Source organism: Protomyctophum bolini, assembly GCF_963924005.1.
Source record: "Protomyctophum bolini genome assembly, chromosome: 9".
Taxonomy (NCBI): domain Eukaryota; kingdom Metazoa; phylum Chordata; class Actinopteri; order Myctophiformes; family Myctophidae; genus Protomyctophum; species Protomyctophum bolini.
The window spans coordinates 6855747-6883161 of record NC_137870.1 but is presented as its reverse complement, the minus strand read 5'-3'; the positions used below and the strand labels follow the sequence as shown (position 1 = coordinate 6883161).

Sequence of the window (27415 nt, the reverse complement as noted above, 5' to 3'; positions counted from 1 at the left end):
GTGTGTGTGTGTGTGTGCGTGTGTCTGTACTGTACTGTACCCCCCGCCGGCCTGGACGCTTCCCTGGTTTAATATAATACCAGCGTGAGCGTCGGAAGAGCAAACGGTGTCGGTTTCTCTGATATTTATAACCGAGCGAAAAAGAAAAAAAGAAAATAAAAATAGCATGGGACGACGGGCGGCATTAGGAATCCCGGAACATGCGTACCCGCGGACGGTCACGTACGCTGCTGTAGCTCTGCCCATGGTAAGACCCCTTATGTTACATTATATAGTCTTATTTATTACAGTCTGTGGTGGGTACGGACTAAACACAGAACTACACAAGCTGACAAACGCTTTGCACCATGACTTTTCTTTGATATCGTATATATTTTAATTTTCTTTTTTTTGTGTATGTCTTGTTAAGATCTATACAGTTTTATATCCAACCCAAATTGTTGTTTTATCAAATAAATTCGATGGACATCATGACATGAAGACCTCCTGGGCGTTTCAGTGCATATACTCGATTCATATTTCAATTTGGAAAAGAAAAAAACATTTAATTGCTACCAAATTCACCTTAAGTATAGCCTACAGAAAGTCAAATCCTCAAGAATTGGCATTATTCAGAAAATATCAGACAAATAGCCTAATTAGTAATTAGTGAGAGTAGTAGAGTCACTACTCACTAGATTAGAACAATAAGTGGTCTGTATTTACTATATATATATATATATATATATATATATATATATATATATCCTACCTTTAAATAAAAGCTTCTGGAGCAATATGATTATCCTTGTTTTCTATCAATCAGACTAACAACTTGTTTTGTGTTCTCATGTTTGCTTCAAAGGACATAAAGACTGAATGCAAATGGGAGTCTAATCCAGATCTTTGATGGCTGACAGAAAGCCCTGTGGAAGAAGTCCTCAACGGGAAACTTCCAGAAGGAGAAGACGAAGCGGCAGCGTTGTTGCCGCTCCTCTCTTCCCCAGCGGTCGTGTGCTGCACTGTGACTCGGTGCCAATGAAGCCAGGAGGACGTGAGCTACGTGAGCATGCAGCAGCCATGAAATGGAGAGGTGGGAACACATGGACCTTTTAGATCCCAGCTCTTCCCACCACCACAGAGCCACAGTCAGCGTCTCTGCGTCTCCACGCGAGCTTCGGCCACACCACCGAGAAGAGAACATGGGACAGAAGCGCTACTCCACGGTGGTGGTGGTGCCGGTGCCGGGGGCCAGTCCCGCCGCCGCAGCATCCGAATTATTATTATTGCCGCCGGGCCTGGCCTCCCAAAGCGCTCCCGGTGCTGCTGGGTTCACGGTCGTGCGTACGCAGTCCGAACTGGGAATGGGTCACTGTAACGGAGTGGTGTCCCCGTGCTCCAGCATCGAGGGGAGCCACAGTTGCGTTTGGACGCAGACGCCCAAAGGCTACCCTCCGCCGTCGGAAGAAGGGAGCCACAGTTGCGTTTGGACGCAGACGCCCAAAGGCTACCCGCCGCCGCTGGAAGGGACCGCGGCGGAGGCGGCGCCCCGTCGCGGTTACCCCCTTTTCAGCAAAGCATGCGTGGTGATGGAGAACGGAGATGGAAGAGTTCCCGACAAATGTGATTCGTTGCTGGAAACGAGCGTCGACAACGGCGAGCTGAGACAGGCGGCCAGACAGGCCCAGCATCAACAGAAACGGAAAGGTGGGGAGAACCCGTCCGAGTCAGAGACTAGTATCAACGGCCATAATATGGAGTTATTATCGGGGTCAGGAAGGTTAGGAAGTCCTTCTGTGGCGATGACTTCTTGCCCAGGAGACTCAGCGACTGCAGACTTCAAAAGGAGGCGGCTGCTTGCGGAGGACGACATCCTCCACAGATCCTCAGAGCGCTCTGCAGGCGCGCCCCTCAATGACATGATCCACAGCAACCAAATGAACCACAACAATAATTTGCACTATAGCGTACCTCAACCGCATACCTCCGACCCCACCAGGCTCCACCACCACCACGGCGGCGGATATGAGCTGGCGGCCGCCTCCCCCGCGGAGGCCAGCGTCATCCCGCCGTCCCTGCAGGTCTCCGCTGGGTCGGGCTGGTCGACGGAGCGCGTGGCTCAGCAGTACGTCGTCCCCTGTCTGAGGCACTACGGCATCTGCCTGGTGGACAACTTCCTGGGCCGCGGGCTGGGCGAGCGCGTGCTGGAGGAGGTGGAGGTGCTGAACAGCGCCGGGCGCTTCCGCGGCGGCCAGCTGGTCAGCCAGAAGAACATTCCGTCGCGGAACATCCGGGGCGACCAGATCGCCTGGGTGGAAGGACGCGAGCCGGGCTGCCAGAGCATCGGCGAGCTCATGGCTCACATCGACGAGGCCATCATGCACAGCGCCGCCAGTGGACAGCTGGGGAACTGCGTCATCAACGGTCGCACTAAGGTGAGCAACAATGCTGTGTGTCGTCCCCCCCCCCCCGCATGAAGCTGCATTCATATACTCCAGTTTGAGGTGATGGCTTATCACCGTGGTGTAGTTTTTTAAGGGTTAAGGCTCATACATAGTCTGGATTTTCGGTGGTGGGGTGACCACCGAACTACAACATGACGTCACGAGCCGCGGTGAAGAGCAAACCACCGCCACCGCTCCAGCCCTGTTTTTACTCACCACCGCTCAACGTTATTTCAGCTCCGGTGGTCAGCTCACCACCGGAGCGGTGGTCACCTCACCACCGAAAATCCAGACTATGAATAGGCCTTCAGAACTTAGAACACATCTCTCTGTTTTCACTGTCAGACAAGTCCTTTCACTCTGGAGCTATATCGCCCCCGTTCACTGGTCTAGATAAGTTGGGTGGGTGGTTTTTCACATCTAAACCAGAGGGAGGCGGAGTCAATGCTTCAGAACATCACCGCGAGTATGATGGCCTCGACTCATTATGAAGGTGACGGTGATATAGGTGAAGGTGACAACGTGTCACCTAAAACTGGAGTATGTATGAGCCTTTAGAGCAGGGGTGCCCAAAAGGTAGATCACGATCTACCAGTAGATCACAAAGGCTACCACATAATTTTAATATAAAAAACGATTTTTGCATCTGCCGCTTGAGATGACCAGAGATGACTTGAGGTGACTTAATTGATTGACATCAATTTCAAATTGTTGCGTACAATCAGCAGTAGCATTACAAAGTCAAATTACAAAAGAAAACCCTACCATTTCCATCCCCCCCCCCTCTATTTCCCATTCCATGTGCGTTTGTCGTATATGTAGCCTATAAAAGCACCCTCAAGTACATTTCTTAACTATTTTCAGCAATGGGATGATGATGGGGGACATATCTTACGTGACGATTGTTGTTGACATTTATGGCAAGTGAAGAAACACAGCTGGGAAGACGGGGGAGGGTGATTGCAGCAAAGCAAAGCAAAGCTGGTATATAGGCCACGGAAGTGTCTGATGTCAGTCTGATGACATCGCCACCAGTTCCTCTCAATGTCTCTCTGTGTCTGCATTGTTCCTCCAGTCCATTGTATGTTTCACAACATTGGCATCAGTTAGCAGGTGGACAGGAAAACACACGCACACGCACACACACAGAGCAGGGTATAGTGTAATTGTCAGGGTGTGTCTGGCACCCCTTTTGGTGTTAGCTATTTTTGAAAAATCGAAGAACGACTGACATAGAAACATAGCTTTTTCAGAAAACTGTCATTTTCAAACAGACATCTTTAGAATCTGATCTCAGGTCAGAATGGCTTATAAAACCTGACATCGATATTATAGGCTAAGATTCCAGATTGTATTTGTTACGTACCAGAACACGGGTAGTACGCCAGAGTAAAAATCCATTGGTTTCAGCTCCTGAACTTCATAGTTCAGGAGCCACAACCTGGCGTTCCTGTGGCATTGGCTCTGTGCCCGAGCGCCCTGCAGGCCTGCCTCAGTCTGCCCCTGTCGCTGCTACAACACTGGCGTTGGCACCTGTAGGTATCTCTTCTGCCATCGTTGTCTCCGTGGCTTTGAAGATGACGTTCTATCTCGATCTCGTTGCCCGTACCGTACACACAAACAAGGCGTCTTTGACGTTGGCATGGCGTGTGTGTGTATGTAATTTGTTTGCTTTCCCCCATATCAGTTGTTTGTGCAGTTATTTTCTCTTCATGAGACAAGTGAATAATATGCCCCCACAGCATAAATAAAGTGTTTGTTTGGCCCATAAACCATGGATGGTATCTGTAGTAATGTTACTAGTTGGTATTTGGTGAAGTGACCCTGCTTAGGTTAGGGTTATCTGAGCCTGGTTTGAGTGGTAACGGCCCGGGTACCCTTTTCCATCTCGCCCCGCTACTCTACTCTACCTAGCTGTAAATAAAAGGTATTATCATATTAATTTATCATTGTTAAGTTCACACTGTACAGTATGTCATTATCCACAGAGTATAGAGAACCAATAGGTTAATGCAATAATCAATTCATAATTTATCGCTATTTTTACACGTCATTACAGGTGATAAATCTCAAATCTTAAAAATAGAAAAAAAGTGAAAATGGCCGATGTGATTTACAAGCTTCCAACTTGTCCACACGTTGTGAGCTTGCCTGGCTTCAGTGGCTTGTAGATCTGCTGTTTTCACTTTCTTTGCACAACGTTGTTGTGTTTTAAGTGCTTAATCGATTATTCGATTAATTGACAACGGAATGGATAGAATAATCTCTAAGAAAATCAATAATCTGTAGGGATGAGCCGATGAGACATTTTTGCCGATATCGATATCCGATATAATTAATTGTTGTTACGGCCGATAAGCGATATCACCGATGTCGATATGATTTCGTATCGTTTTCATGTCGTCAAACGATATCGATTGATGATCCCAGGTGTTCTTATAAAATGTAGCTATACTCCTATTATTTTTGACACCCTATTATTGTTGCTATATCGATCGATCCACCTGTCTGTTCTGTTATCGGGTTGACCTGTCTGTTTATCCGTCTCTCACACGGTTGACCTGTCTGTTTATCTGTCTCTCACACGGTTGACCTGTCTATCTGTCTCTCACACGGTTGACCTGTCTGTCTATCTGTCTCTCACACGGTTGACCTGTCTGTCTATCTGTCTCTCACACGGTTGACCTGTCTGTCTATCTGTCTCTCACACGGTTGACCTGTCTGTTTATCTGTCTCTCACATGTGCTGTCTGATGGTTCTGGACTCTTGAATGGTGCCTGCCCTCCATGGCCTCATGAGTTAAACATCACAGGCCTGTCTAGACAGTTTTACCCATTCAGTAGTGGTATAAAGTAACTAACTACATTTACTTAAGTACAATTTTGAGGTTTGTGTACTTTACTGGAGTATTTCCAATTTCCAATACTCCACTACATTTATTTGAAAACTTAAGTTTCTAGTTTGATTCTTAGTACAATAGAGATAGAGATACAATCCGATGCCTACCTCTTTGCGGATGGCACAAAAATATTTAGAACTATAACCGATGACTGCACGGACACAGCACAACTCCAAGCAGACCTCCAGTCTCCAGAGTACTAGCAATTGGTGTGACAGGTGGTTACTGAAATTAAATCCACTTGGCTAACTTGGCTATACAGTCGGAGATCTAGTGATTAATCAAGTAGAGGAAGAAAAAGATATAGGGGTGGTGGTTGATAAATTCACTAGAATTTGAAATATATATATATATATTGTCAATTAGTTGCATGTTTATTGTTTATTGTTTATAAGGATCCCCATTAGCGTTTGCCTTGACAAAAGCTAGTCTTCCTGGGGTCCGAAACAGACAAACATTTAACATTTAACAAAGGCAATACTTACAATTGTTTACAAACACCAACTCAAAATAAAACACAGTAAAATAAAATATAAAATAAGAAATAAAAAACAAAGAAAAACATAGCAAAAAAACACTTTCAACACATTATAAATATTTGAATTATTATTTTCCCAGGGTTACTGCAGTATGGTTTACATAAGGTGTTCTTTTAACTTGATTTTAAAGATGAGTTTTGTATTTGTATTGGTTATACACTTTGGTAGTGCATTCCAACCTATTACTGCTCTATAGATAAAAGAAGATTTAAGAATATTTGTTCTTGGTTTAGGTGCCATGCACCAAAACACCCAAACTGGCTTGTCTGGCTTGGTGGAGTTGGTTGCTTTAGCAGCCAGTTTTTAAGGGTCCAATGGAGTTAAGAGGTTTTGTTTTTGCCACACAGTACAGCACAGACACGCACATGTATAGTGTATCTGCCAGACAGTCTTATCAGTTTGTACTGTATTATTACCCCATCTTCTGTGTTCAAACAAGGACTGGTAGCTCTCACTCCCCTATCAGCAGCCTTTGCTCCGCTATAAGAGAGCGGCCTTTGGCGATTAGAGGTCGAAGGCCGCATCTCATCTATTAAATGCTGTCGTGGTGACATTACAGACGGGTAGGAAAGTTACAGTCAGCAGTTCATGCATTCTTATGAGAATGGAGAAGACATTGTGTGTTTAAGGCTATAAGCTGGTGAAAATTGTCTTTTGTTTTTTATATTGCCTCCTAATTACTCTTACATTTTCAGTTAAGACCAGATCAACAGCAATTATTTATAACGGATATCGACCAGAAATGTCATATCGACGGCCATCCCTATATTACAATAGCTTTATCTTTCCTCCTCCTTTTATTCCCTCTCTCTTGGATGTCCGTCCTCCTCATCCTCTCACCTTCACCATGTTCGTCCTCACCCCCTGTCCTCCTCATCCTCTCACCTTCACCTTGTTCGTCCTCACCCCCCGTCCTCCTCATCCTCTCACCTTCACCTTGTTCGTCCTCACCCCCTGTCTTCCTCTCACCTTCACCATTCTCTCACTAGCTTCTCAGACGAAATATTCCCCGACTGTTTCCTTGGTAACGGGCCCATACAGAGAGGAGCTCTGCAGTGTGTGTATGACAGACAGACAGACAGACAGACAGACAGACAGACATCATTAACAGACAGGGGCTGGCAGTGTGTGTATGAGAGACAGACAGACAGAGATGGGCTGGCAGTGTGTGTATGAGAGACAGACAGACAGACAGAGATGGGCTGGCAGTGTGTGTATGAGAGACAGACAGACAGACAGAGAGGGACTGGCAGTGTGTGTATGAGAGACAGACAGACAGACAGACAGACAGACAGACAGACAGAGAGGGGCTGGGCAGTGTGTGTACTGTATATGAGAGACAGACAGACAGACAGACAGACAGACAGAGAGGGGCTGGCAGTGTGTGTATGCGAGAGAGAGAGAGAGAGAGAGAGAGGGGCTGGCAGTGTGTGTATGCGAGAGAGAGAGAGAGGGGCTGGCAGTGCCAACAATAATGTCAACCCAGCTCCGAGTCATATCGCTGCAAACCACAGACCCTATCTTCTGGAAGCAGCATGGTAGTATGCTGGAGATAAAGGAGATAGGGGAAGTGGGAAGGCTTCAAGGCTGTATACCTTATTCTGATACCTTGTGCAGTGCACGGGTATATAAGAGTTGTTTGGCTTCAGACAACAGAGAGTCGCAGTCCCTCCCCCTTTCAGAACAACGAGTGGCCCAGGAAATGAATCTCAATGCATTTTCCTCATAGACTTTTCAGAGAGAGAGAGAGAGAGAGCACTGCAGATGCTGCTGCTCAATGCAAACGTCTGCTGCAGTGTGTCCTCAGGTGCCCCCCCTCCCCCCCCCCCCCCCCCCCCTGTTGCCTGACACACACACACACACACACACACTCTCAAACACCCACACTGCTGCACAGCTGCACACCTCACCATTACAACACTTAAGCTGACGATTAATTATGCACACAAAGTAATTGTGATCAACAATTTAATTGTGTTTTTTTTTTTGTATTGAACATTGGGCTACGTCAGAATTTGTATTTCTGTTTGGCTTTTAGGCTTTGTAATCAGAAATTGTGCACAGAGCAGATATAAAGCCAGATAAATAACTTGAATCACTGATTTAACATAGACCATTTTGATATATTTTTGAAAATTGTAAATATAATTAGGATTATCTCAAATTGATCATGTAATAATTGCGACAGGCGTTCCAGGCTGTTCCATAGGTCCACTCTCACGTCCATGGGGAGGCTGTTCCATAGGTCCACTCTCAGGTCCATGGGGAGAGGCTGTTCCATAGGTCCACTCTCAGGTCCATGGGGAGAGGCTGTTCCATTGGTCCACTCTCAGGTCCATGGGGAGAGGCTGTTCCATAGGTCCACTCTCAGGTCCATGGGGAGAGGCTGTTCCATAGGTCCACTCTCAGGTCCATGGGGGGAGGCTGTTCCATAGGTCCACTCTCAGGTCCATGGGGAGAGGCTGTTCCATAGGTCCACTCTCAGGTCCATGGGGAGAGGCTGTTCCATAGGTCCACTCTCAGGTCCATGGGGAGAGGCTATTCCATAGGTCCACTCTCAGGTCCATGGGGAGAGGCTGTTCCATAGGTCCACTCTCAGGTCCATGGGGAGAGGCTGTTCCATTGGTCCACTCTCAGGTCCATGGGGAGAGGCTGTTCCATAGGTCCACTCTCAGGTCCATGGGGAGAGGCTGTTCCATAGGTCCACTCTCAGGTCCATGGGGGGAGGCTGTTCCATAGGTCCACTCTCAGGTCCATGGGGAGAGGCTGTTCCATAGGTCCACTCTCAGGTCCATGGGGAGAGGCTGTTCCATAGGTCCACTCTCAGGTCCATGGGGAGAGGCTGTTCCATTGGTCCACTCTCAGGTCCATGGGGAGAGGCTGTTCCATAGGTCCACTCTCAGGTCCATGAGGAGAGGCTGTTCCATAGGTCCACTCTCAGGTCCATGGGGAGAGGCTGTTCCATAGGTCCACTCTCAGGTCCATGGGGAGGCTGTTCCATAGGTCCACTCTCAGGTCCATGCTTGGGGAGGCTGTTCCATAGGTCCACTCTCAGGTCCATGGGGAGAGGCTGTTCCATAGGTCCACTCTCAGGTCCATGGGGAGAGGCTGTTCCATAGGTCCACTCTCAGGTCCATGGGGAGAGGCTGTTCCATAGGTCCACTCTCAGGTCCATGAGGAGAGGCTGTTCCATAGGTCCACTCTCAGGTCCATGGGGAGAGGCTGTTCCATAGGTCCACTCTCAGGTCCATGGGGAGAGGCTATTCCATTGGTCCACTCTCAGGTCCATGGGGAGAGGCTGTTCCATAGGCGTGGTGCTGCCGAGCAAAAGGCCCGGTCCCCCATGGTGCGCAGTTTGGTGTCCGGAAAGTAGGAGTTTGTTTTGCAGATCTGAGGGTGCGGGTGGAGGTTGTTTTTGGAGGGTTGATTAGTGTCTGTATAGGTAGGGAGGGGCGTGTCCGTTTATGCAGTTGTTAACCCATTCTGAACGGGAACCCATTTTGGTTTTAGCATCATGTTATGCTTTAGCTATTGAAAAATAGCAGATCTAAAAGCTCATAGCGCGCCACCGAGTGGCGCGCTACGAGCTTGTAGGTCTGCTATTTTTGAAAAATCAAAGAACGACTGACATTTTAGGAATCTGATCTCAGGTCAGAATGGGTTCATCAGACCAGTGTGTGTCCAGTGGAAACCTCGTATGAATCTGATCTCAGGTCAGAATGGGTTCATCAGACCAGTGTGTGTCCAGTGGAAACCTCGTACGAATCTGATCTCGGGTCAGAATGGGTTAAGTGATCAGCAGGACCGATCCTGGCTGTAACGGTGGAGCCAGTGCAGTGTGAAGAGGACGGGTGTGATATGGTCGGGTTTGCGGACTCTCATTAGGACCCTGGCAGCGCTGTTCTGGATGTACTGCAGTACTGTATTGTTTATACTGTACTGCAGCTTCTGTACATTTTTGCCAGGAATCCCAATGAAGAGGGCGTTGCAGTATAGTAGCAGTTCTAGAGGAGATAAGTTAACCTCAGTAGACCTCGATCAAGTACGATGATCCAAAAAAAAGTGAATTATATTTATTTGGCTGTGCAATTAATTCAGAGAGATGTATACAGTATGAGTTTCGAGTTAGATTTCCGTTATGTTTTTTACAGAACCACAACACATTAATGTTATATAATAAGTCGGCTGAGTCACAGGGATATCCATTCCCATGTACGTACAGTAGGCAATCTTGTCTCGGTCCAGCGTGGCACCGTAAACGGCACATTTATAAGATGCTGTTGTGGAGCAGCGCGGAGCTGCAGGCAGGGCATCTGAGGACTCTGCAGCACCACGTCCTGAGTTACCAGCCTAGCTCCTCTCTAGCTCCTCTCTAGCTCCTTTCTAGCTCCTCTCTCTCTCTCTCTCTCTCTCTCTCTCTCTCTACAGTCTACATGATCAACTTCCCTGCTTCCTGCACTCATCGACCCCCTCTCTGTTTCATCACATTTACATTAACCACAGCATCGGCTCATCGTATCAATTGGCTGAAAAGAAAGATCGTTGTGTACACGTTGATTTAGATTTAGGTTATGTGATCTACACACACACACACACACACACACACACACACACACACACACACACTGAAAGGCATCTTGTGCATTACGCCTTGGCCCTTTTCCATTTCCATTCCATTCCACAGCAACTATAGATTGCTGACCAGTAATGCCTGAATCACTGTGCTGACTGCTGAGACACACGCACGCACGCACGCGCGTGCGCACACGGTCATAAAAGCACCATAGAGAAGTTGTTGAAAACCACAGAGCAGTTACCGTATAATTCTCAAATGATTTGCTCATACAGTATGCAGTCAGTGCAATGCCAAGTCAGAGCAGAGGCCAAATCCAGCTGAAAGGTTGAAGTCCACGCGAGACGTGCATTTGGGGCGTATGGAAACGTCCCTGTCGTGACGTACTTAATGTTTGGAGGGATTCAGGTGCAATTGGTTGTTTTCAACCCTATATACGTAAGCATATTTTGGGATATTTACAGGAAGAAAAATATTATTTGATATTTTTGATGTGACATTATCATGTTTATCCTATATGACTGAATGGGACCCTTTTTTAATGGCAGACATTTTGATGTGTAAAACAAAAAACACGTCCAAAGAAAGGTAGTAGCCTAATGATAATTGTGGATGAGTTTCAGTTTGTGTGCATGAAGTTGACTGGCAGACAGTTGTCATTGTCAATGCTTGTACACAGTACACTATTTTGAGCGGGAACCCCTTTTGGTGGTTACACACATTATGTTATAATTTAGCTATTGAAAAATAGCAGATCTACAAGCTCATAGCACGCCACCGAGTGGCGCGCTATGAACTTGTAGGTCTGCTATTTTTGAAAAATCGTTAACATGTGCCTCAAATCATTCCGAAAATTGTCATGATTTAGAAAACTTTTTTTTTTAAAATTTCGACGTCAGGCCTAAATGGGTTAATTAAAGATGGAGTGCCGTGATTTTCTACACTGTCAAGGTTTAAACCTCCGGGAAGAAACCCTAAATACAAAGGCAAGACGTCATTGCACATAACAAGCACCCCCTACAATCCACAATTGGTTGTATCAGAGTAATCTAGTAGGAGAGTATAATGACACTCCCGTTGACTCTCATTGTAACCAATGGAATGTGGAAGTGCTCATTCTATCTCAATGGGATAGTTCCAGCCATAGGAGCAATGTTTGGAACTATCGCCCCCCATAGGCACCCGCTTTGCGGTCGAGATGAAAGCGTGTCACCACTCTCTTACTATACATTACTCTGGGTTGTATTACCTTCAGGTGCCTTTGAGCGTCAAACCGCAGACGTGCTTTGAATCCAGCATAACAGCCGGCCCGCGAGCGTGATATTGCTTAATCATTAATTGTGCTCATAGTTGCGGAATCCAGCTGACAATACAATTTGAGACTTCTGCACTCTTAGATTACCAGAACTGCAGACACATGCAGGCAGGCACACGCACACACACACACACACACACACACACACACACACACACACACGCACACCACAGAACGTTTTGGGTGACTCATACTGTACATAATTTTAACCATTCGGACTATCGGCAGGATTGACTCATCGGGGCTGAGCACCATTTTACCACTTTCTCTTTTGTGTCTCTATTCTCTCTCACTCACACACACACACACACACACACACACACACACACACACACACACACACACACACACACACACACACACACACACACACACACGCAGAGAGAGAGAGAGCACACAGAAGTATAGTTAAGTACTAATCAATGATGCATCACCCCCACAGACCCATTATCCAGCATGTTATAAGTAGAGCGGTGCTTATCTACCAGGGGGAACGGAGGGCTTACAAGTAGCTGGATGATGGTGACAAATCACTGGATGTGTCCTGTCTTCATGGTCATGATTGATCAGGGTCCAGACTTCCATCTCATCACTGTACACTCCGCCGTAACCAAATGGAAACTAATAATGATTGCTATACGCTGGTGGTACTGCATATCTTAGGGGTGTAACGATATAGTAACTGCATCGAAAAATCCATATAGTATATCAAAATGAAAACGGCAACGTTGACTATGTATCGTAACGTATCGGTTTTGCAATGGAAATAATCGGTATCGAACAGATAACAGGCACATTAACAATTATATTGCATTCTCTAAATGTGTAGACTTTCTTTTTCTTTCTTGAGAGCGTAAAATGAAATCAAATGGACCCGCAAGGGTCCATTTTACACTCAAGAGTTAAAGATCTATAGGGTGTCCATTTGGTTACCAACTTTCCATAATTTAGCTGGGGACCACCTAGAACCCCCTCAAGGACCACTGGTGGTCCCCGGTCCACAGGTTGAAAAGCACTGATCTACCTGGATCCTGGACAATGGTCTGACCGTATACTTCATGGTCAGTCAGTTGTAGTTTAATTCAGATTTCCAGCTCTCTCTTGATTGGTTTCGGCCTTAATAATGCCGTCAGTTAAATGACCAGCAGAATTGGAACAAAGGTTCATCAAAATGTGGCCGTTTCTTTCTCAAAGTTAAATGACCAGCAGAATTGGTTTAAAACATAATAAGCCTTGTCCAACTTCACGGGTGGAGTTAACGAGCTTGTATTTAACCATCTGTGTTGTGTTTGGGCGTGTGCATATACGTCTCAACATATGGAATCTGAGCAGACTGCACAGCTGTTCAGCCCAGATGCAGCTCCTTGTCTTCCAGGCTGTGCGTTCGCTGCCCTAACCCTGCATGGGATCAGCCCAGATGCAGCGCCTTGTCTTCTAGGCTGTGCGTTCGCTGCCCTAACCCTGCATGGGTTCAGCCCAGATGCACCTCCTTGTCTTCACCGCTGTGCGTTCGCTGCCCTAACCCTGCATGGGATCAGCCCAGATGCAGCGCCTTGTCTTCTAGGCTGTGCGTTCGCTGCCCTAACCCTGCATGGGTTCAGCCCAGATGCAGCTCCTTATGTCTTCTAGGCTGTGCGTTCGCTGCCCTAACCCTGCATGGGTTCAGCCCAGATGCAGCGCCTTGTCTTCTAGGCTGTGCGTTCGCTGCCCTAACCCTGCATGGGTTCAGCCCAGATGCACCTCCTTGTCTTCACCGCTGTGCGTTCGCTGCCCTAACCCTGCATGGGTTCAGCCCAGATGCAGCGCCTTGTCTCCTAGGCTGTGCGTTCGCTGCCCTAACCCTGCATGTGTAAGGATGGAGAAGGTCTTGGTCACAAGAGCAGGAAAGTGCTGACCTTAACAACTTATCAAGGAGTTGTTATCTTGATGTTGGATAGTTGTGGTCTTGATGTTCTTCAGTTTTGGGTGCAGCCCAGACGCAGCTCCTTGTCTTCACCGCTGTGCGTTCGCTGCCCTAACCTTGCATGGGTTCAGCCCAGATGCAGCGCCTTGTCTCCTAGGCTGTGCGTTCGCTGCCCTAACCCTGCATGGGTTCAGCCCAGATGCACCTCCATGTCTTCAAGGCTGTGCGTTCGCTGCCCTAACCCTCCATGGGTTCAGCCCAGATGCACCTCCATGTCTTCAAGGCTGTGCGTTCGCTGCCCTAACCCTGCATGGGTTCAGCCCAGATGCACCTCCATGTCTTCAAGGCTGTGCGTTCGCTGCCCTAACCCTCCATGGGTTCAGCCCAGATGCACCTCCATGTCTTCAAGGCTGTGCGTTCGCTGCCCTAACCCTGCATGGGTTCAGCCCAGATGCAGCTCCTTGTCTTCACCGCTGTGCGTTCGCTGCCCTAACCCTGCATGGGTTCAGCCCAGATGCAGCGCCTTGTCTTCTAGGCTGTGCGTTCGCTGCCCTAACCCTGCATGGGTTCAGCCCAGATGCAGCTCCTTGTCTTCACCGCTGTGCGTTCGCTGCCCTAACCCTGCATGGGTTCAGCCCAGATGCAGCGCCTTGTCTTCTAGGCTGTGCGTTCGCTGCCCTAACCCTGCATGGGTTCAGCCCAGATGCACCTCCTTGTCTTCAAGGCTGTGCGTCCGCTGCCCTAACCCTGCATGGGTTCAGCCCAGATGCAGCTCCTTTGTCTTCTAGGCTGTGCGTTCACTGCCCTAACCCTGCATGGCACGACAACAGAACACAAAGTTAATCATCATCATCATGCACCTCTCTGTATGCGTCACGGAACTTACATTTGTTATTCTTGGCACTGATCCCAGGCCAGCCTTTTAGTGGCCTGTGAATTACAGCTAAATTAACTTGCTGCTGCAAGCAACCTAACGACCTTGCTGTCTCTCCGTCACTTTCACTGTCTCACACACACACACACACACACACACACACACACACACAGACACACACGCACGCACACACGCACACACACACACAGTAAAGTAATGGCAGCAGGACCTGTATTTGTTCAGCCTTATCTTGACCCCCCCCCTCCCCTCCTCCGCTGTGTGTCTCTTATCGTAATATGCGTGCAGCAATGGCGTTTTTATTTTCATTCTTGTCCAGAACAGTGCGTTCTGTGTTGCAGGGCCATCGCCTCGTCCTTGGCAGTGCCGTTATCTACTCCGCACGCCTATTAGGCCATTAATGCGGGCGGTTGGCAGACTGGTAGCTGTTTCCAAACAGAACGGTGTCATGGGGGTAACTTTTCCCCGGCTTCATGGGGTGTGTAATTGTGTGTAATTGTGTGTAATTGCTTGGCTGAACTACTACTTCTGAGTATGTTTTGGTGGGGCTTTTCTGAGCCTTAATGATAGTGACAGACAGTACAGGAAACTGGGGGGGGGGGGAGAGTAGAGCAGTGGATGACAATTAACCCATTTTGGACTGACATTGATTTAAAAAAAAAAGGCTTAAATTTGTTTCTGAAAAACCCATGTTTCTCAGTGTCAGTGGTGCTCATTCTTTTTCATGTCAAGGACCCCCAGAATTATCTCTATTGGGCCACGGACCCCCATCTCAAAATATGTAGTTCCAGGGACCTCCCCAGAAGCAAATATTTTAGTTAAAAAATGTAATAAAGGCTTTCGCATTTATTGTATTTTTTTTATAGAGGGACCGACAGTAGGCTGACAGGAAATGGTGGATATAGATGGTGGTGGGGGGGGGGGGGAGTGACATGCAGTAAAGGCTGTCGGGATCGGGAGTCGAACCCGCGGCACACTGACAGACTCGGACTGCCGGGCCAAAAGGTGCCTAGACCGCTGAGCCACGGCCCAGGCCATATCACCTCTATTTGAGGGTAAATCACTGTATAAAGCCAGGGAAAACCATTGATATGTACATAATAGTATTTTCTTATTTTATACTGTACGTCCAGTAATAGATTAGCTATGGGATACGTTGAGGAGGTTGCACAGGTTTTTCAAGGACATGTTTTTGGCCGAAGCTGCTGAAACTCTCTGACTTGCTCTTTTAGAGTCCCTGTGGAGTCTACGAAATGTGCATCTGCAGTGTTCAATCTACCTACTGTGCTGCGTTGCTAAGCAACACCAGGGTAAATACTAAATACTGTAGACGTGCAGTGATTTCCATTTCCAACCCCTGTCAGTGGTGGTGACAGAATATTTTTTGTGGTATTGTACTTTGATGCCACACTGTATCTGTCAGAATGCTAATGGTGTCCCCCATACACACAAATGTAACGCCTCATATACCCAACAAAGCAACAATTTGTTACAGCCTCGGGGACTTTCCAAATCAGATTTAAAAAATGTCTGTTTGAAAATGGACAGTTTTCTGAAAAAGCTATGTTTCTATGTCAGTCGTTCTTTGATTTTTCAAAAATAGCACTCGGTGGCGCGCTATGAGCTTGTAGATCTGCTATTTTTCAATAGCTAAAGCACAACATAATGCTAACTATATAGATGTTAGCTGGCAGTATGCAATTTTGGCCAAAACTATATAGTCTCCAATTTTCTTGTGAAAGATAAAAAGCGAGGCTGTTTCTCTTAACCCATTTCTATTCATCCTAAATATGTTATGAGGCCATACTGGGGTCCACACTTCTTCCTTCTTTCCTGCATAAAGTGTTATGATGACAATGTCGTCATTGTAGTGGCAGAATTAAACATTCCACTGTTGTCTGTTGACATGAAGCATACGTGAGGAAAAATCCATCTTTTCCCTTGGCCTACGTACCTGCTGGCAATGTGAGTAGGAATGTGGTGCCGATCGGTCCAGCAGTTTGCCATATTAGTCCTGTGTGAAAATAAACACACAGACCCTCACGTAGACGGTTCTACAATTACAATTTTAGGCATTTATAGCAGATGCTCTTAATCCAGAGCGACTTGCATTAAGCAAGAACAAAAAGCATGGCATTATACTGTAAAAGTAGTTATCATGAAACATGCGTAAGCTAAGAACACAACAGTGGAATATGTCTACATAATGGAACTATATGTATAAACTATACATATATAATATACTATACTATACCATATACATACTATAAAGTGCTATAACTACATAAAATCAATTCTAGTGCTGTCTACGTAACGTGCTGACTTCGAATAGAGCCATGTTGTAAAAATGTGAGTAGAGAAAGGTCAAGAGTTGAGCCGGAATCATGCAAGTGGAAAAGGGCCCACATATTATATTATTATAATCATGCAAGTGGAAAAGGGCCCACATATTAATAACGATCACACCCTAATGCACTGAAGAATGACCTGGGGAGTTGTTTGGTAGCAGAGGCAGTATCATTGGTTGGTATTGGCCTGGGGAGTTGTTTGGTAGCAGAGGCAGTATCATTGGTTGGTATTGGCCTGGGGAGTTGTTTGGTAGCAGAGGCAGTATCATTGGTTGGTATTGGCCTGGGGAGTTGTTTGGTAGCAGAGGCAGTATCATTGGTTGGTATTGGCCTGGGGAGTTGTTTGGTAGCAGAGGCAGTATCATTGGTTGGTATTGGCCTCGCTCACAAGACAAGGTGTCTTCTCGGTGTCTCCTGTGTCCTCTGTGTGTCGCATGGCTCGCAATTCATTGTCAATGGGAGTCACGTGGTTTTGACGAAAACAGCCTTACTTGATGGCTCTGTTCTGCCCTCCTGTCCCCCCCAACAAATAACAAACAAACAAACAACAAATAACAGCCAGAACCAGCAACTGCATTTATTTAATCACATGTGAAAAATGTGGTTTACAATATGTCGGAGAGACAGGTAAAACAATAGGTACTAGGCTGGGACGACACAGATACAATATTAACAATGCCAAAAAGACAACCACAAGATTGGTGCAACATTTCATGGCGCACGGCATTGAAGCTCTAAAATGCGCTGGACTTCAACACAATCCTAACTGGACAGTAGGACAAAGACGTTTTAATGAAAAACAGTGGATTAAGAACCTCAACACGGATTTTCCTGGAGGCTTAAACATGCCTAAAATCAGATCTTGAACACTACAAAACTTAAACTCAGGATTAAACTGGAGAAATCAAAAAGTGATTGGATCAGGCTTCCTTCGGATACATGGCGAATGCATTTATTCCTTGCATTGTGCCTACACATGTTGCGACCTGCGGTCGCAACATGTGTAGGCACAGTGCACTGAAGTCTTTTAATTCCACCCCCCATCGAGCAGAGCTGTTCTGTCAAAACCACTTGTGACTTGACTCCCATTGAAAAGGAATTGCGAGCTGCTCTTCCCCCCCCCTCTCCCCCCAGAGCAGAGACGGAACACGCGTTCTGAACACCCCTCAGTGCACAGCAGGTCTGATTGCCAGTTCCGAGGCCAGAGACGATGGGGGGGGGGGGGTTCCTAGGTTAATGAGCTCAGGCTGTGAGCGTTTGTCAATGATGAGAGGTGACAATGGGGGGGCAGGGTGAGCGCTGTCACACAACACTAAACACCACTCAGGTCGAGGGTGTGGGTTAACGTGATGCTTGCGGAACTCGACTTCGTCTCGTTCCTGACCGCATCCCCGTCGTGGCGATAATCACGTTAACCCTCTCTATGTTGTGTCATTCTTGTTTATATTTGATTTATTTTATATAAACAAATCAACATTAATACATTATATTCTCATAGATTTTTATAATTGACTTTATCGATTAGTCTCTCATTAACCACCTTTTTGTGTTGTACAATGGTGGCATGGAGAAATTGCCAAAAGATTCTACAAGCTCTCAACACTGTAGGTACTGTAGGTCAGCTATATTCAGTATAAAACAATTAACTAGATGTTAGTTGGGCTGGGCTGGAAACAGATTTATTAGCTTCGTTAAAGATTTATTAGCCATTTTGGCTAATGGTGGGCCGTTTCTCGAATCCCGCAAGCTCGGAAATGTCATGTTGTCAATACGGTGGCTGTTTAGTCCCCCTGTGACATGACTAATGCTGTGTCCATGTTGCCAGATTTACGATTTGTGACGAGAAGTGGATGTTTAAGACGGAGGGAGCGAGTGTAAGCTGGGTGAGCGAGGTGAGGAACGGAAGCAGGCGGCGCTCAGACCCTCAAACTGTTAACACAATCGTCTGGGACAGGACAGGTGGAGAGCGCAGCGGTGGCGTCGTGAGTGACGTCATGCTGTAGTAACCACAGCGTGAAGGATGGGATCTGGGGATCTGTCCTCTCATGCTGTAGTAAAACCACAGCATGAAGGATGGGATCTGGGGATCTGTCCTCTCATGCTGTAGTTAGTAAAACCACAGGGTGAAGGATGGGATCTGGAGATCTGTCCTCTCATGCCGTAGTAAAACCACAACGTGTGAAGGATGGGATCTGGGGATCTGTCCTCTCATGTTGTAGTAAAACCACAGCGTGAAGGATGGGATCTGGGGATCTGTCCTCTCATGTTGTAGTAAAACCACAGTGTGAAGGATGGGATCTGGGGATCTGTCCTCTCATGCTGTAGTAAAACCACAGCGTGAAGGATGGGATCTGGCACGTTGAATCAATATGGTAGCCGTGCAGAACTCCTCCCTGGAGCTTCCACGTGTATTTATATGTACGCCGCTCTTGTTAACCCGGAAAGACGAGGTGAAACCAGACGGGACTGGAGAGATGTTGTGTAAAGTGTCACTTCACTTCCCCCGCAGGGTGACGGAGCTCAGGTCGTTGGCGACGGCGTCTGTCGCGGTCGGCCTCCAGAGATAGAAGAAGTTATTACCCCACGGCTACTATCGTCAACCATACAAAGCTCTCTCCCCCATCATCAGCTCTAGAGTGATGATGGAGACATGGATCTTTTCTGTTTGGTTAAAGAGAAATACCCAGAGACAGCTGGATGAGGCACAGCAGGGACGTGATAGGCTCATGGTTTATGTCATAAAGAGCAGTATTAAAAGGTTGTTCCGGCTGCATGATGACTTCTGGTCTCCACTTTTGTATGGTGTTTAAATTATGACCCAGTGCAGGAGGGGGCGACTTTGACGATGGAGAGGGCCACTATTATTTCCACACTCACTCCAGAGGGGCCACATTGCATACAGTATAGTATACTGTCATAGGAAAAAAATAACAACGTATTTGTGACACACCTACTTATTTGTGTATCCCACAAATAGTGGGAGTTTATCTCCCAATTAGATTTTGGGAGATAAACTAATTTACCTCAAGAACATATTATTTACACTTGGTTTACACTTACAGTATAATATCATTTATTTGCCAATATCTAAATTGACTGACCATTTGAAACACTTTTAATATGTACGGTTTGATTTTGTGATCTTCAACACGGCTGCAAAAGATTAAGTAAATCAACTTTCTGCCAAATTGACTAATCTATCTACAGAATCTAATTTAATTTGATCTCCCTGGCTGGCGCAAGTACTAGGGACCTTGCATCTGTCATCTGTATCATAATCCCAATATTTAATTTGAGACAAAAAAAAAAGTCTCAAATAAATTGAGATTAATTAGGTGTCTTGACTCTGAAATAATGGTTCCCACCGCCGCCACAGAGAACGCTCCCTTCAGCACAGAGTAGTAGCCTACTCACACAGGGGAAATACCAAGCAGGAGAAGCATTGTTTTAGCATTGATACTGCATCACGCATGACGGGCTGACCTCTAACATAGTGTTTCTCTTCATAGCCCACTCCCTCTCTGCGTCAGACGACTGGTGCATAGTCTGCATACCTTCACTATATACTCAAGACTCGCATGCTTCTGTTTGAGAGTGTGTATGTAATGTATGTGACCCTGAATTTAGATACAGTATACACACTTAAAGCTGCTACTGTATAAGCATTAATATGTCAAAATTATTTATTTTATTCAGACAGCCAACAATGGGTAAAACGTTCCCCCCAAAAAATGTAGTCTCTGTGACACGTCTAGGGTCCGCAATCTGCATTCAAAGATTTTCCTTTTAAACACAACTTTGAGCGTCTTTACCGGGTGTGCGGTCGAGTAAGTAACATAACAGGAACATTTCTCAAAGAGAAAACCAGCACTCACGGAACTCTCGTTTTAAGGCACTTTCATTCTTGTATCAGTTGACATAGTATGTATCAGTATGTATGTATGTATGTATCTTGTATCAGTTGACATAGTATGTATCAGTATGTATGTATGTATGTATCTTGTATCAGTTGACATAGTATGTATCAGTATGTATGTATGTATGTATCTTGTATCAGTTGACATAGTATGCCGCAGAGCAGCAGTACAACGGCGTTCAAGCCTTCATCAGCGTTGTCTATCTGCTGGAGACACCGGAAGTGCCACATTTTATGGTCTCCCTAGGAGACCATAAAATGTCTCTCGTTCAGCAATGCCACTAACCTTCCTCCTCTCCTCTGTCCCCAGGCCATGTTAACTAACCTTCCTCCTATCCTCTGTCCCCAGGCCATGGTGGCGTGTTACCTAACCTTCCTCCTCTCATCTGTCCCCAGGCCATGTTATACCTAACCTTCCTCCTCTCCTCTGTCCCCAGGCCATGTTAACTAACCTTCCTCCTCTCCTCTGTCCCCAGGCCATGTTAACTAACCTTCCTCCTCTCCTCTGTCCCCAGGCCATGTTAACTAACCTTCCTCCTCTCATCTGTCCCCAGGCCATGGTGGCGTGTTAACTAACCTTCCTCCTCCTCCTCTGTCCCCAGGCCATGTTAACTAACCTTCCTCCTCTCCTCTGTCCCCAGGCCATGTTACCTAACCTTCCTCCTCTCCTCTGTCCCCAGGCCATGTTAACTAACCTTCCTCCTCTCCTCTGTCCCCAGGCCATGTTAACTAACCTTCCTCCTCTCCTCTGTCCCCAGGCCATGTTAACTAACCTTCCTCCTCTCCTCTGTCCCCAGGCCATGGTGGCGTGTTAACTAACCTTCCTCCTCTCCTCTGTCCCCAGGCCATGTTAACTAACCTTCCTCCTCTCCTCTGTCCCCAGGCCATGTTAACTAACCTTCCTCCTCTCCTCTGTCCCCAGGCCATGTTAACTAACCTTCCTCCTCTCCTCTGTCCCCAGGCCATGGTGGCGTGTTACCCGGGCAACGGGACAGGGTACGTTCGTCACGTCGACAACCCCAACGGCGACGGCCGCTGCATCACCTGCATCTACTATCTCAACAAGGACTGGAATATCGAGGTACGATTCACACCGTTCACTCTGACTCACGGTTATTGGCTTCTGTGAACCTTAAAGATGGGCCCAATGCAGTAACATGCAGTAATGCTAGTCTCTAAACTGCCTCCCCCTGGCCAGCCGGGGCACCTGATGGAGGGGAAAGGAACTGGTTGGAATAACGTGTTCCTTCCACGCGCTACGTCCAAAGATGGGCCCAATCGAAGGCCCAAAAAGGCCCAATCGAAATGACAGTGATGTAGTGATGTCACAATATCACCCCTCCCCCTTTATCATACAACAATAGCTGTGGGTGCGGCTTCAGTTCAGGTGGATCACCACCACCCATCACAACATGATCATCTGGCGCTATGCTTATACTAGGAGAAAGAAAGTGTACAGAAAGAAATGTAACAAAGCACCAATGGACCCAATTCTTAATGGCGGCGGTGGCTCAGGGGTAGAGTGGTGGGCGGGATGGTAACCGCAAGGTTGCCAGTTCGAACCCTGTGGGCTCCCCCAGAGATAGTGTCCTAGTGTCCTTGAGCAAGACGCTGAACCCCTAATTGCTCCTGATGTGCAGGTTGGTGCCTTGCATGGTTTCCGCCGCCGTGTGTGTGTGTGTGTGTGTGTGTGTGTGTGTGTGTGTGTGTGTGTGTGTGTGTGTGTGTGTGTGTGTGTGTGTGTGTGTGTGTGTGTGTGTGTGTGTGTGTGTGTGTGTGTGTGTGTGTGTGTGTGTGTGTGTGTGTGTGTGTGAAATGATGCACAATCTATGTAAAGCGCCTTGGATAAAGGCGCTATATAAATGCACCATTTACCATTTTAATACTTTTCATTGGTTCTATGTTAAAACGACGTATTCATGGAACACCATAAAAACTCTGTCTGGGGAATGTCACTGCTAGGGAACATTGCATTAGTATAGGGGACAGCTTGGATACTTACAACAATACAAGTTTATTTCCTTTCAGCTACTGATAAATACTGCAGCAGAGTGTGAAAAGGCTGCATGTCAAAGATCCTGACATACGCGTGTCGTGTGTGTGTGTGCACGCGTGTGTGTGTGTGTTTATGAATGAATGAATGCCAAACATTTTCAGTCGTGAGATTAGTTTTTCTTTAATCTGTCTGTTGTGTTTAGGAGCAAGGAGGCCTCCTGCAGATCTCTCCTTTTCCTTTAATCTGTCTGTTGTGTTTAGGAGCAAGGAGGCCTCCTGCAGATCTCTAGTTTTTCTTTAATCTGTCTGTTGTGTTTAGGAGCAAGGAGGCCTCCTGCAGATCTCTCCTGAAGGCAAAAATGTGATGGTGAACATCGAGCCTCTGTTTGACCGACTGCTCATCTTCTGGTCTGACCGCAGGAACCCACACGAGGTCAAGCCAGCCTTCGCCACTCGGTCAGTACATTGATAATATATATATATATATATATATATATATATACCGTTTTCTGCAAACACTTCCCACACACTGGATGATTAATTCTCAAGCATATAATTGCAATTAACGATTTAAAGGTTTCATGACATTAATTTTCTTTTTTTTCTCTCTTTGTTTTTCTTTTTCCTGAACTTTGAACATTCAGTGGATTTTCTGTGGTCTGGAGTTTTCTCTGGGGTTTGGAAGCATTTTGAGCTGCAATGAAAACAGGCAAAACAGTGAAAACAGTGACATCTGCTGGCAAGGGATTTGCAGGCTGTGACATCACAAACAGCAGGAAAATCAGAGCACTTGTTTGAGCCAGAAAACCCCAGACCACAGAAAATCTACTGAATGTTAAAAGTTCAGGGTTTTTTTTTTTTGTGCAATTGAGCTCAGAAAACCTAATAAAAAGTTTGTAAGAAAAATTACAAAAAGTTTTTTTTATGTAATCCCTTTAATAGTGTTCTGGCATTGAACTTTGGACCATATAAATACAAATGTGTTTGGCTTTGACTTTTAATGACTGACTGTACCTTGAGCTGTTTTCATTACTGACTATGACTAATATAGAGCGTCACAGTCCCCTACTAGGGCCCAGGAAATGAGTCCCCGTTCATTTTAATAGACATTTAAAAAAGTATTTATTTAAAGACCTTTTAAGCGTCCTACAAAGCCAACTCGAGTTGTGAGAAATCATGACAACAAACAAAACAATTCGGGCCGAACAAATAATTTGAAAGAAGAAGAAAACAGCACTTTTTTCTTGTTTTTCCTTCTTTGTAATTATTTGTTTGGTCCTACATATTGTGTTTATTGTCATGATTTGTCACAACTCGAGTACGACGCTTAAAAGGTCTTTAAATAAATAAATACTTTTTGAAATGCATTTATGCAATTATTTCCTGGGCCTGGCGTCGTCATGAGAAGGGGGCGGGACTGCGACGCTAGTCTATACTATAGATTGAATGCTATAGAGTCTATAGCATTCAATCAATTTAAAAAAAAAAGAAACACAGCTGGGAACCTTAAACCCAGCTAGTCTTCATGGGTGGGGAAACCGGCAGGGTATTGTTCTGCTTGTCACTGCACTGGCATCTTCTAATGGTCCGTTTAGCCAGGAAATCATCTGGGGAGAACCTATGTTGTACTGTATGTACTCCTTTTATTAACCAAAATAAAATCTATCTATCTATGTGTGTCTATGTACAACATAGCGAAACATAGATGTATACTTTATAGACGGAGTAACTGCGTTCAGACAGACTTGTTTCAGTTGCAACGTTTCGTACGGCTGCTGCTGCTAACCCTATAAACTAAACATAAAAGACATCTTGTATCTCAGTGGGACTGCAGCTGTATCAATAAATAAAAATAACCTTTGCACGCACAACCCTAGCTGGCCCTTTTCTAGCAAATATTACAGATCAGCTATTAAAGGACCACTTCACCACTTTTCAACCTATCGTCATAATATGACATAATAGGACCTATTATGTTATAATAGGTCCTCACTAATAATCATGATAAAATGGAACAGTTTTTTCTGTCTCATAGGAGGGCTGTGGGCAGTTCAGAAACCCGTCCACCAGTGACATCATCGATGAGGAATCCAAGCTAATAGAAATGTCAGGCTTTCTAGTCCTGAAAAGTTACAACTCTTGTAGTTGGGAGCTTCTTTGACGAGCGTGGGCAGCAATACCATAAAACATAAAGTAAAAGATTGTATAATTTACAGTGACTACAGTGAGTTGCAGTGAGTGACGCTGCTGCGTTTGGGAACGTTGGGAGCTCACTTCTCTCCCCTTCTCCCCTTAGGACCGACTGCTGGGGGGCAAGGTGGGGCTTGAGACAGGAAATACGTGTTTCCTGGGGGTGTGGGGGGGGGGGGTTTCGACGATGGGAGAGGAAGGTTCGATTGCAAGACTCGTGCTGCCCTGGGGGTGTGGTGGTGGGGGGGGGACAGGAATAAACAATACAGGCCCTCCGGAGAGACGGGAATGAAACCGTCCACATTAAACCTGCTGCCTCATGGCTGCCTTTCTTTAACTTTTCTTCGCCATTTTTATTTTATAGAGGAGGAACAGACAGTAGTAGGCTGACAGGAAATGGGGAGAGAGATGGGGGGTGGGGTGGGGTGGGGGGGGGGGTCTGACATGCAGTAAAGGCCGTCGGGGATCGGGAGTTGAACCGACGGCACACTGCCAGACTTGGACTACCGGCCAAGGTGCCTGGACCGCTAGCCAGGCCACGGCCGAGGCACACGTCTGCTTTTCTGATGAGTTGAGCAGACCTACCCCTTTAGCATGCATCTGGACACTGACACACTATTTCATTCATCCATCCATTCATTCATTCATTCACTCACATTCATGTTATATCTGTGTCTTCACAGCTATGCCATCACTGTCTGGTACTTTGATGCCAAGGAGAGGGCAGAGGCCAAGGAGAAGTACCGATTGGGTGAGTGAAGCCCACCACACACCGGCTGCGTCCACCGCGCGGTGGACACGGCCGCCTCCATTATTTTCAATGAACCTATCGCACACCGGCTCCGTCCGCCGCGTCGCCCGGCGCGCCGATAGAACACAGTTCTATTTTCCAGGCGGCGCCGCGCGGCAACGCGTCGCGCCACAGACGGTCGCAGACGGTGTGCGATGGGCTATAGTCTTCTTTCTTGTTGTTTCTTCCTCACTATGCCTTATTAAGGACCTTTTGGGCAATTAAATTCCCGGGTCGAGTTAATCACCAGTGAGACGCCTGAGGGCGAGAAGGGGCGAGGTGGCGTGCATGCGTCCACCTGGGTGACAGCAGACTGCTGGGGGAGCCCTGGCGCTTTGGCATGGGGGGGGGGTCAGATCATAATTTTCGGGCCTGTTGAGAACTCTACTCTACTCTAGCGCGGCTGCACTAATAACTTTTGGGGCAGGCCCGTCACCGAGTGGCGCGCTATGAGCTTGTAGGTCTGCTATTTTGGAAAAACCCGAAGAACGACTGACATTTTTAGAATCTGATCTCAGGTCAGAATGGGTTAATCAGACCAGTGTGTGTCCAGTGGAAACCTCGTATGAATCTGATCTCAGGTCAGAATGGGTTAACTGAAGTCCTATATCAGTGATTCCCACTAATGTGCTTCTCCTCTGTCTACAGCAGGCGGTCAAAAGGGAGTTCAAGTGCCTGTCCCTCAAAACGGCAAGACCTAATCACTGGGCGGAGCTTCTCTGAACATGTGACAGGGCCTACCGCGGCTGCTATTGGACAGTAATATACAGTCATAGAGGGAGAATGCCTGGCGAGAACTTGTCAATCAAAATGTCGAGCTGCCTCCATCCCCGCTCTGTGGATTGTCAACTGTCACAACTGTCAGTCATCCTTCACACGCTTCTCAGCATCTTGATTGGTACTGACTGAGCAAGCCGAGTGTCGGAGACTTGAGTCCAATGGAATCAAATGGATGGAGGGGAGAGAGAGAGAGATGAGAGAGGACCTGGTCCCACAGGGTCCTCCTTATCTCTGCTCCTCCTATCATCTGTACCACGGCGCTTCTCAAACCTTAGGTTTTAATTCCGAGGCTCGCCGAGCGACTCTCTGAATTACAGACCTTTGGAACTTTAAGAACCACTGGGTCTATGAAGAGAACCAGACCTTTGGAACTTTAAGAACCACTGGGTCTATGAAGAGAACCAGACCTTTGGAACTTTAAGAACCACTGGGTCTATGAAGAGAACCAGACCTTTGGAACTTTAAGAACCACTGGGTCTATGAAGAGAACCAATGTGGTGAAAATGGATGTGCTTTTTAGATTTGCGTTGCCTTTTGTTTTGCAATAATCAGTACTGTTGTGTGGTGATGTAATCAGAAATCATTGTTTCTCTCTGCTCCAGCCTAATTTTGTCCATTAAAAAAAGAGATGTCAAATATTTATGCACATGCCCCAAACCTACTTAATTTCACCTTTCCCCAACAAAGTCTATTAGATTTATTCATCACTGAGGGCCAGGGTATCACGACTAATATCTCATTCCAGGCTAACGACTTCTTTAACACCTTTTTAATGGAATCCCGCACCGCCAACGACACCTTTTAACGTGTTATTTAGCGCTTTAGTTAATGATAAACCTCTAAAGTTGGCTT

The 27415-nt window shown here is 46.5% G+C and overlaps 1 protein-coding gene across 2 annotated transcripts; it reads left to right on the top strand.

Moving 5' to 3' along the window:
- Nucleotides 1-27415, top strand: egln2 (egl-9 family hypoxia-inducible factor 2). Of its 2 annotated transcripts, none has more exons than XM_080771693.1 (6): nucleotides 1-247; nucleotides 845-2414; nucleotides 21770-21889; nucleotides 23123-23259; nucleotides 25677-25744; nucleotides 26435-27415. In XM_080771693.1, the coding sequence occupies exons 2-6, from the start codon at nucleotides 1065-1067 to the stop codon at nucleotides 26482-26484; spliced, it is 1725 nt and encodes a 574-aa protein (XP_080627819.1). In that variant the 5' UTR covers nucleotides 1-247; nucleotides 845-1064; the 3' UTR covers nucleotides 26485-27415. The 2 variants fall into 2 exon arrangements, with proteins under 2 accessions (XP_080627819.1, XP_080627818.1); XM_080771692.1 differs by having other exon boundaries at nucleotides 26432-27415.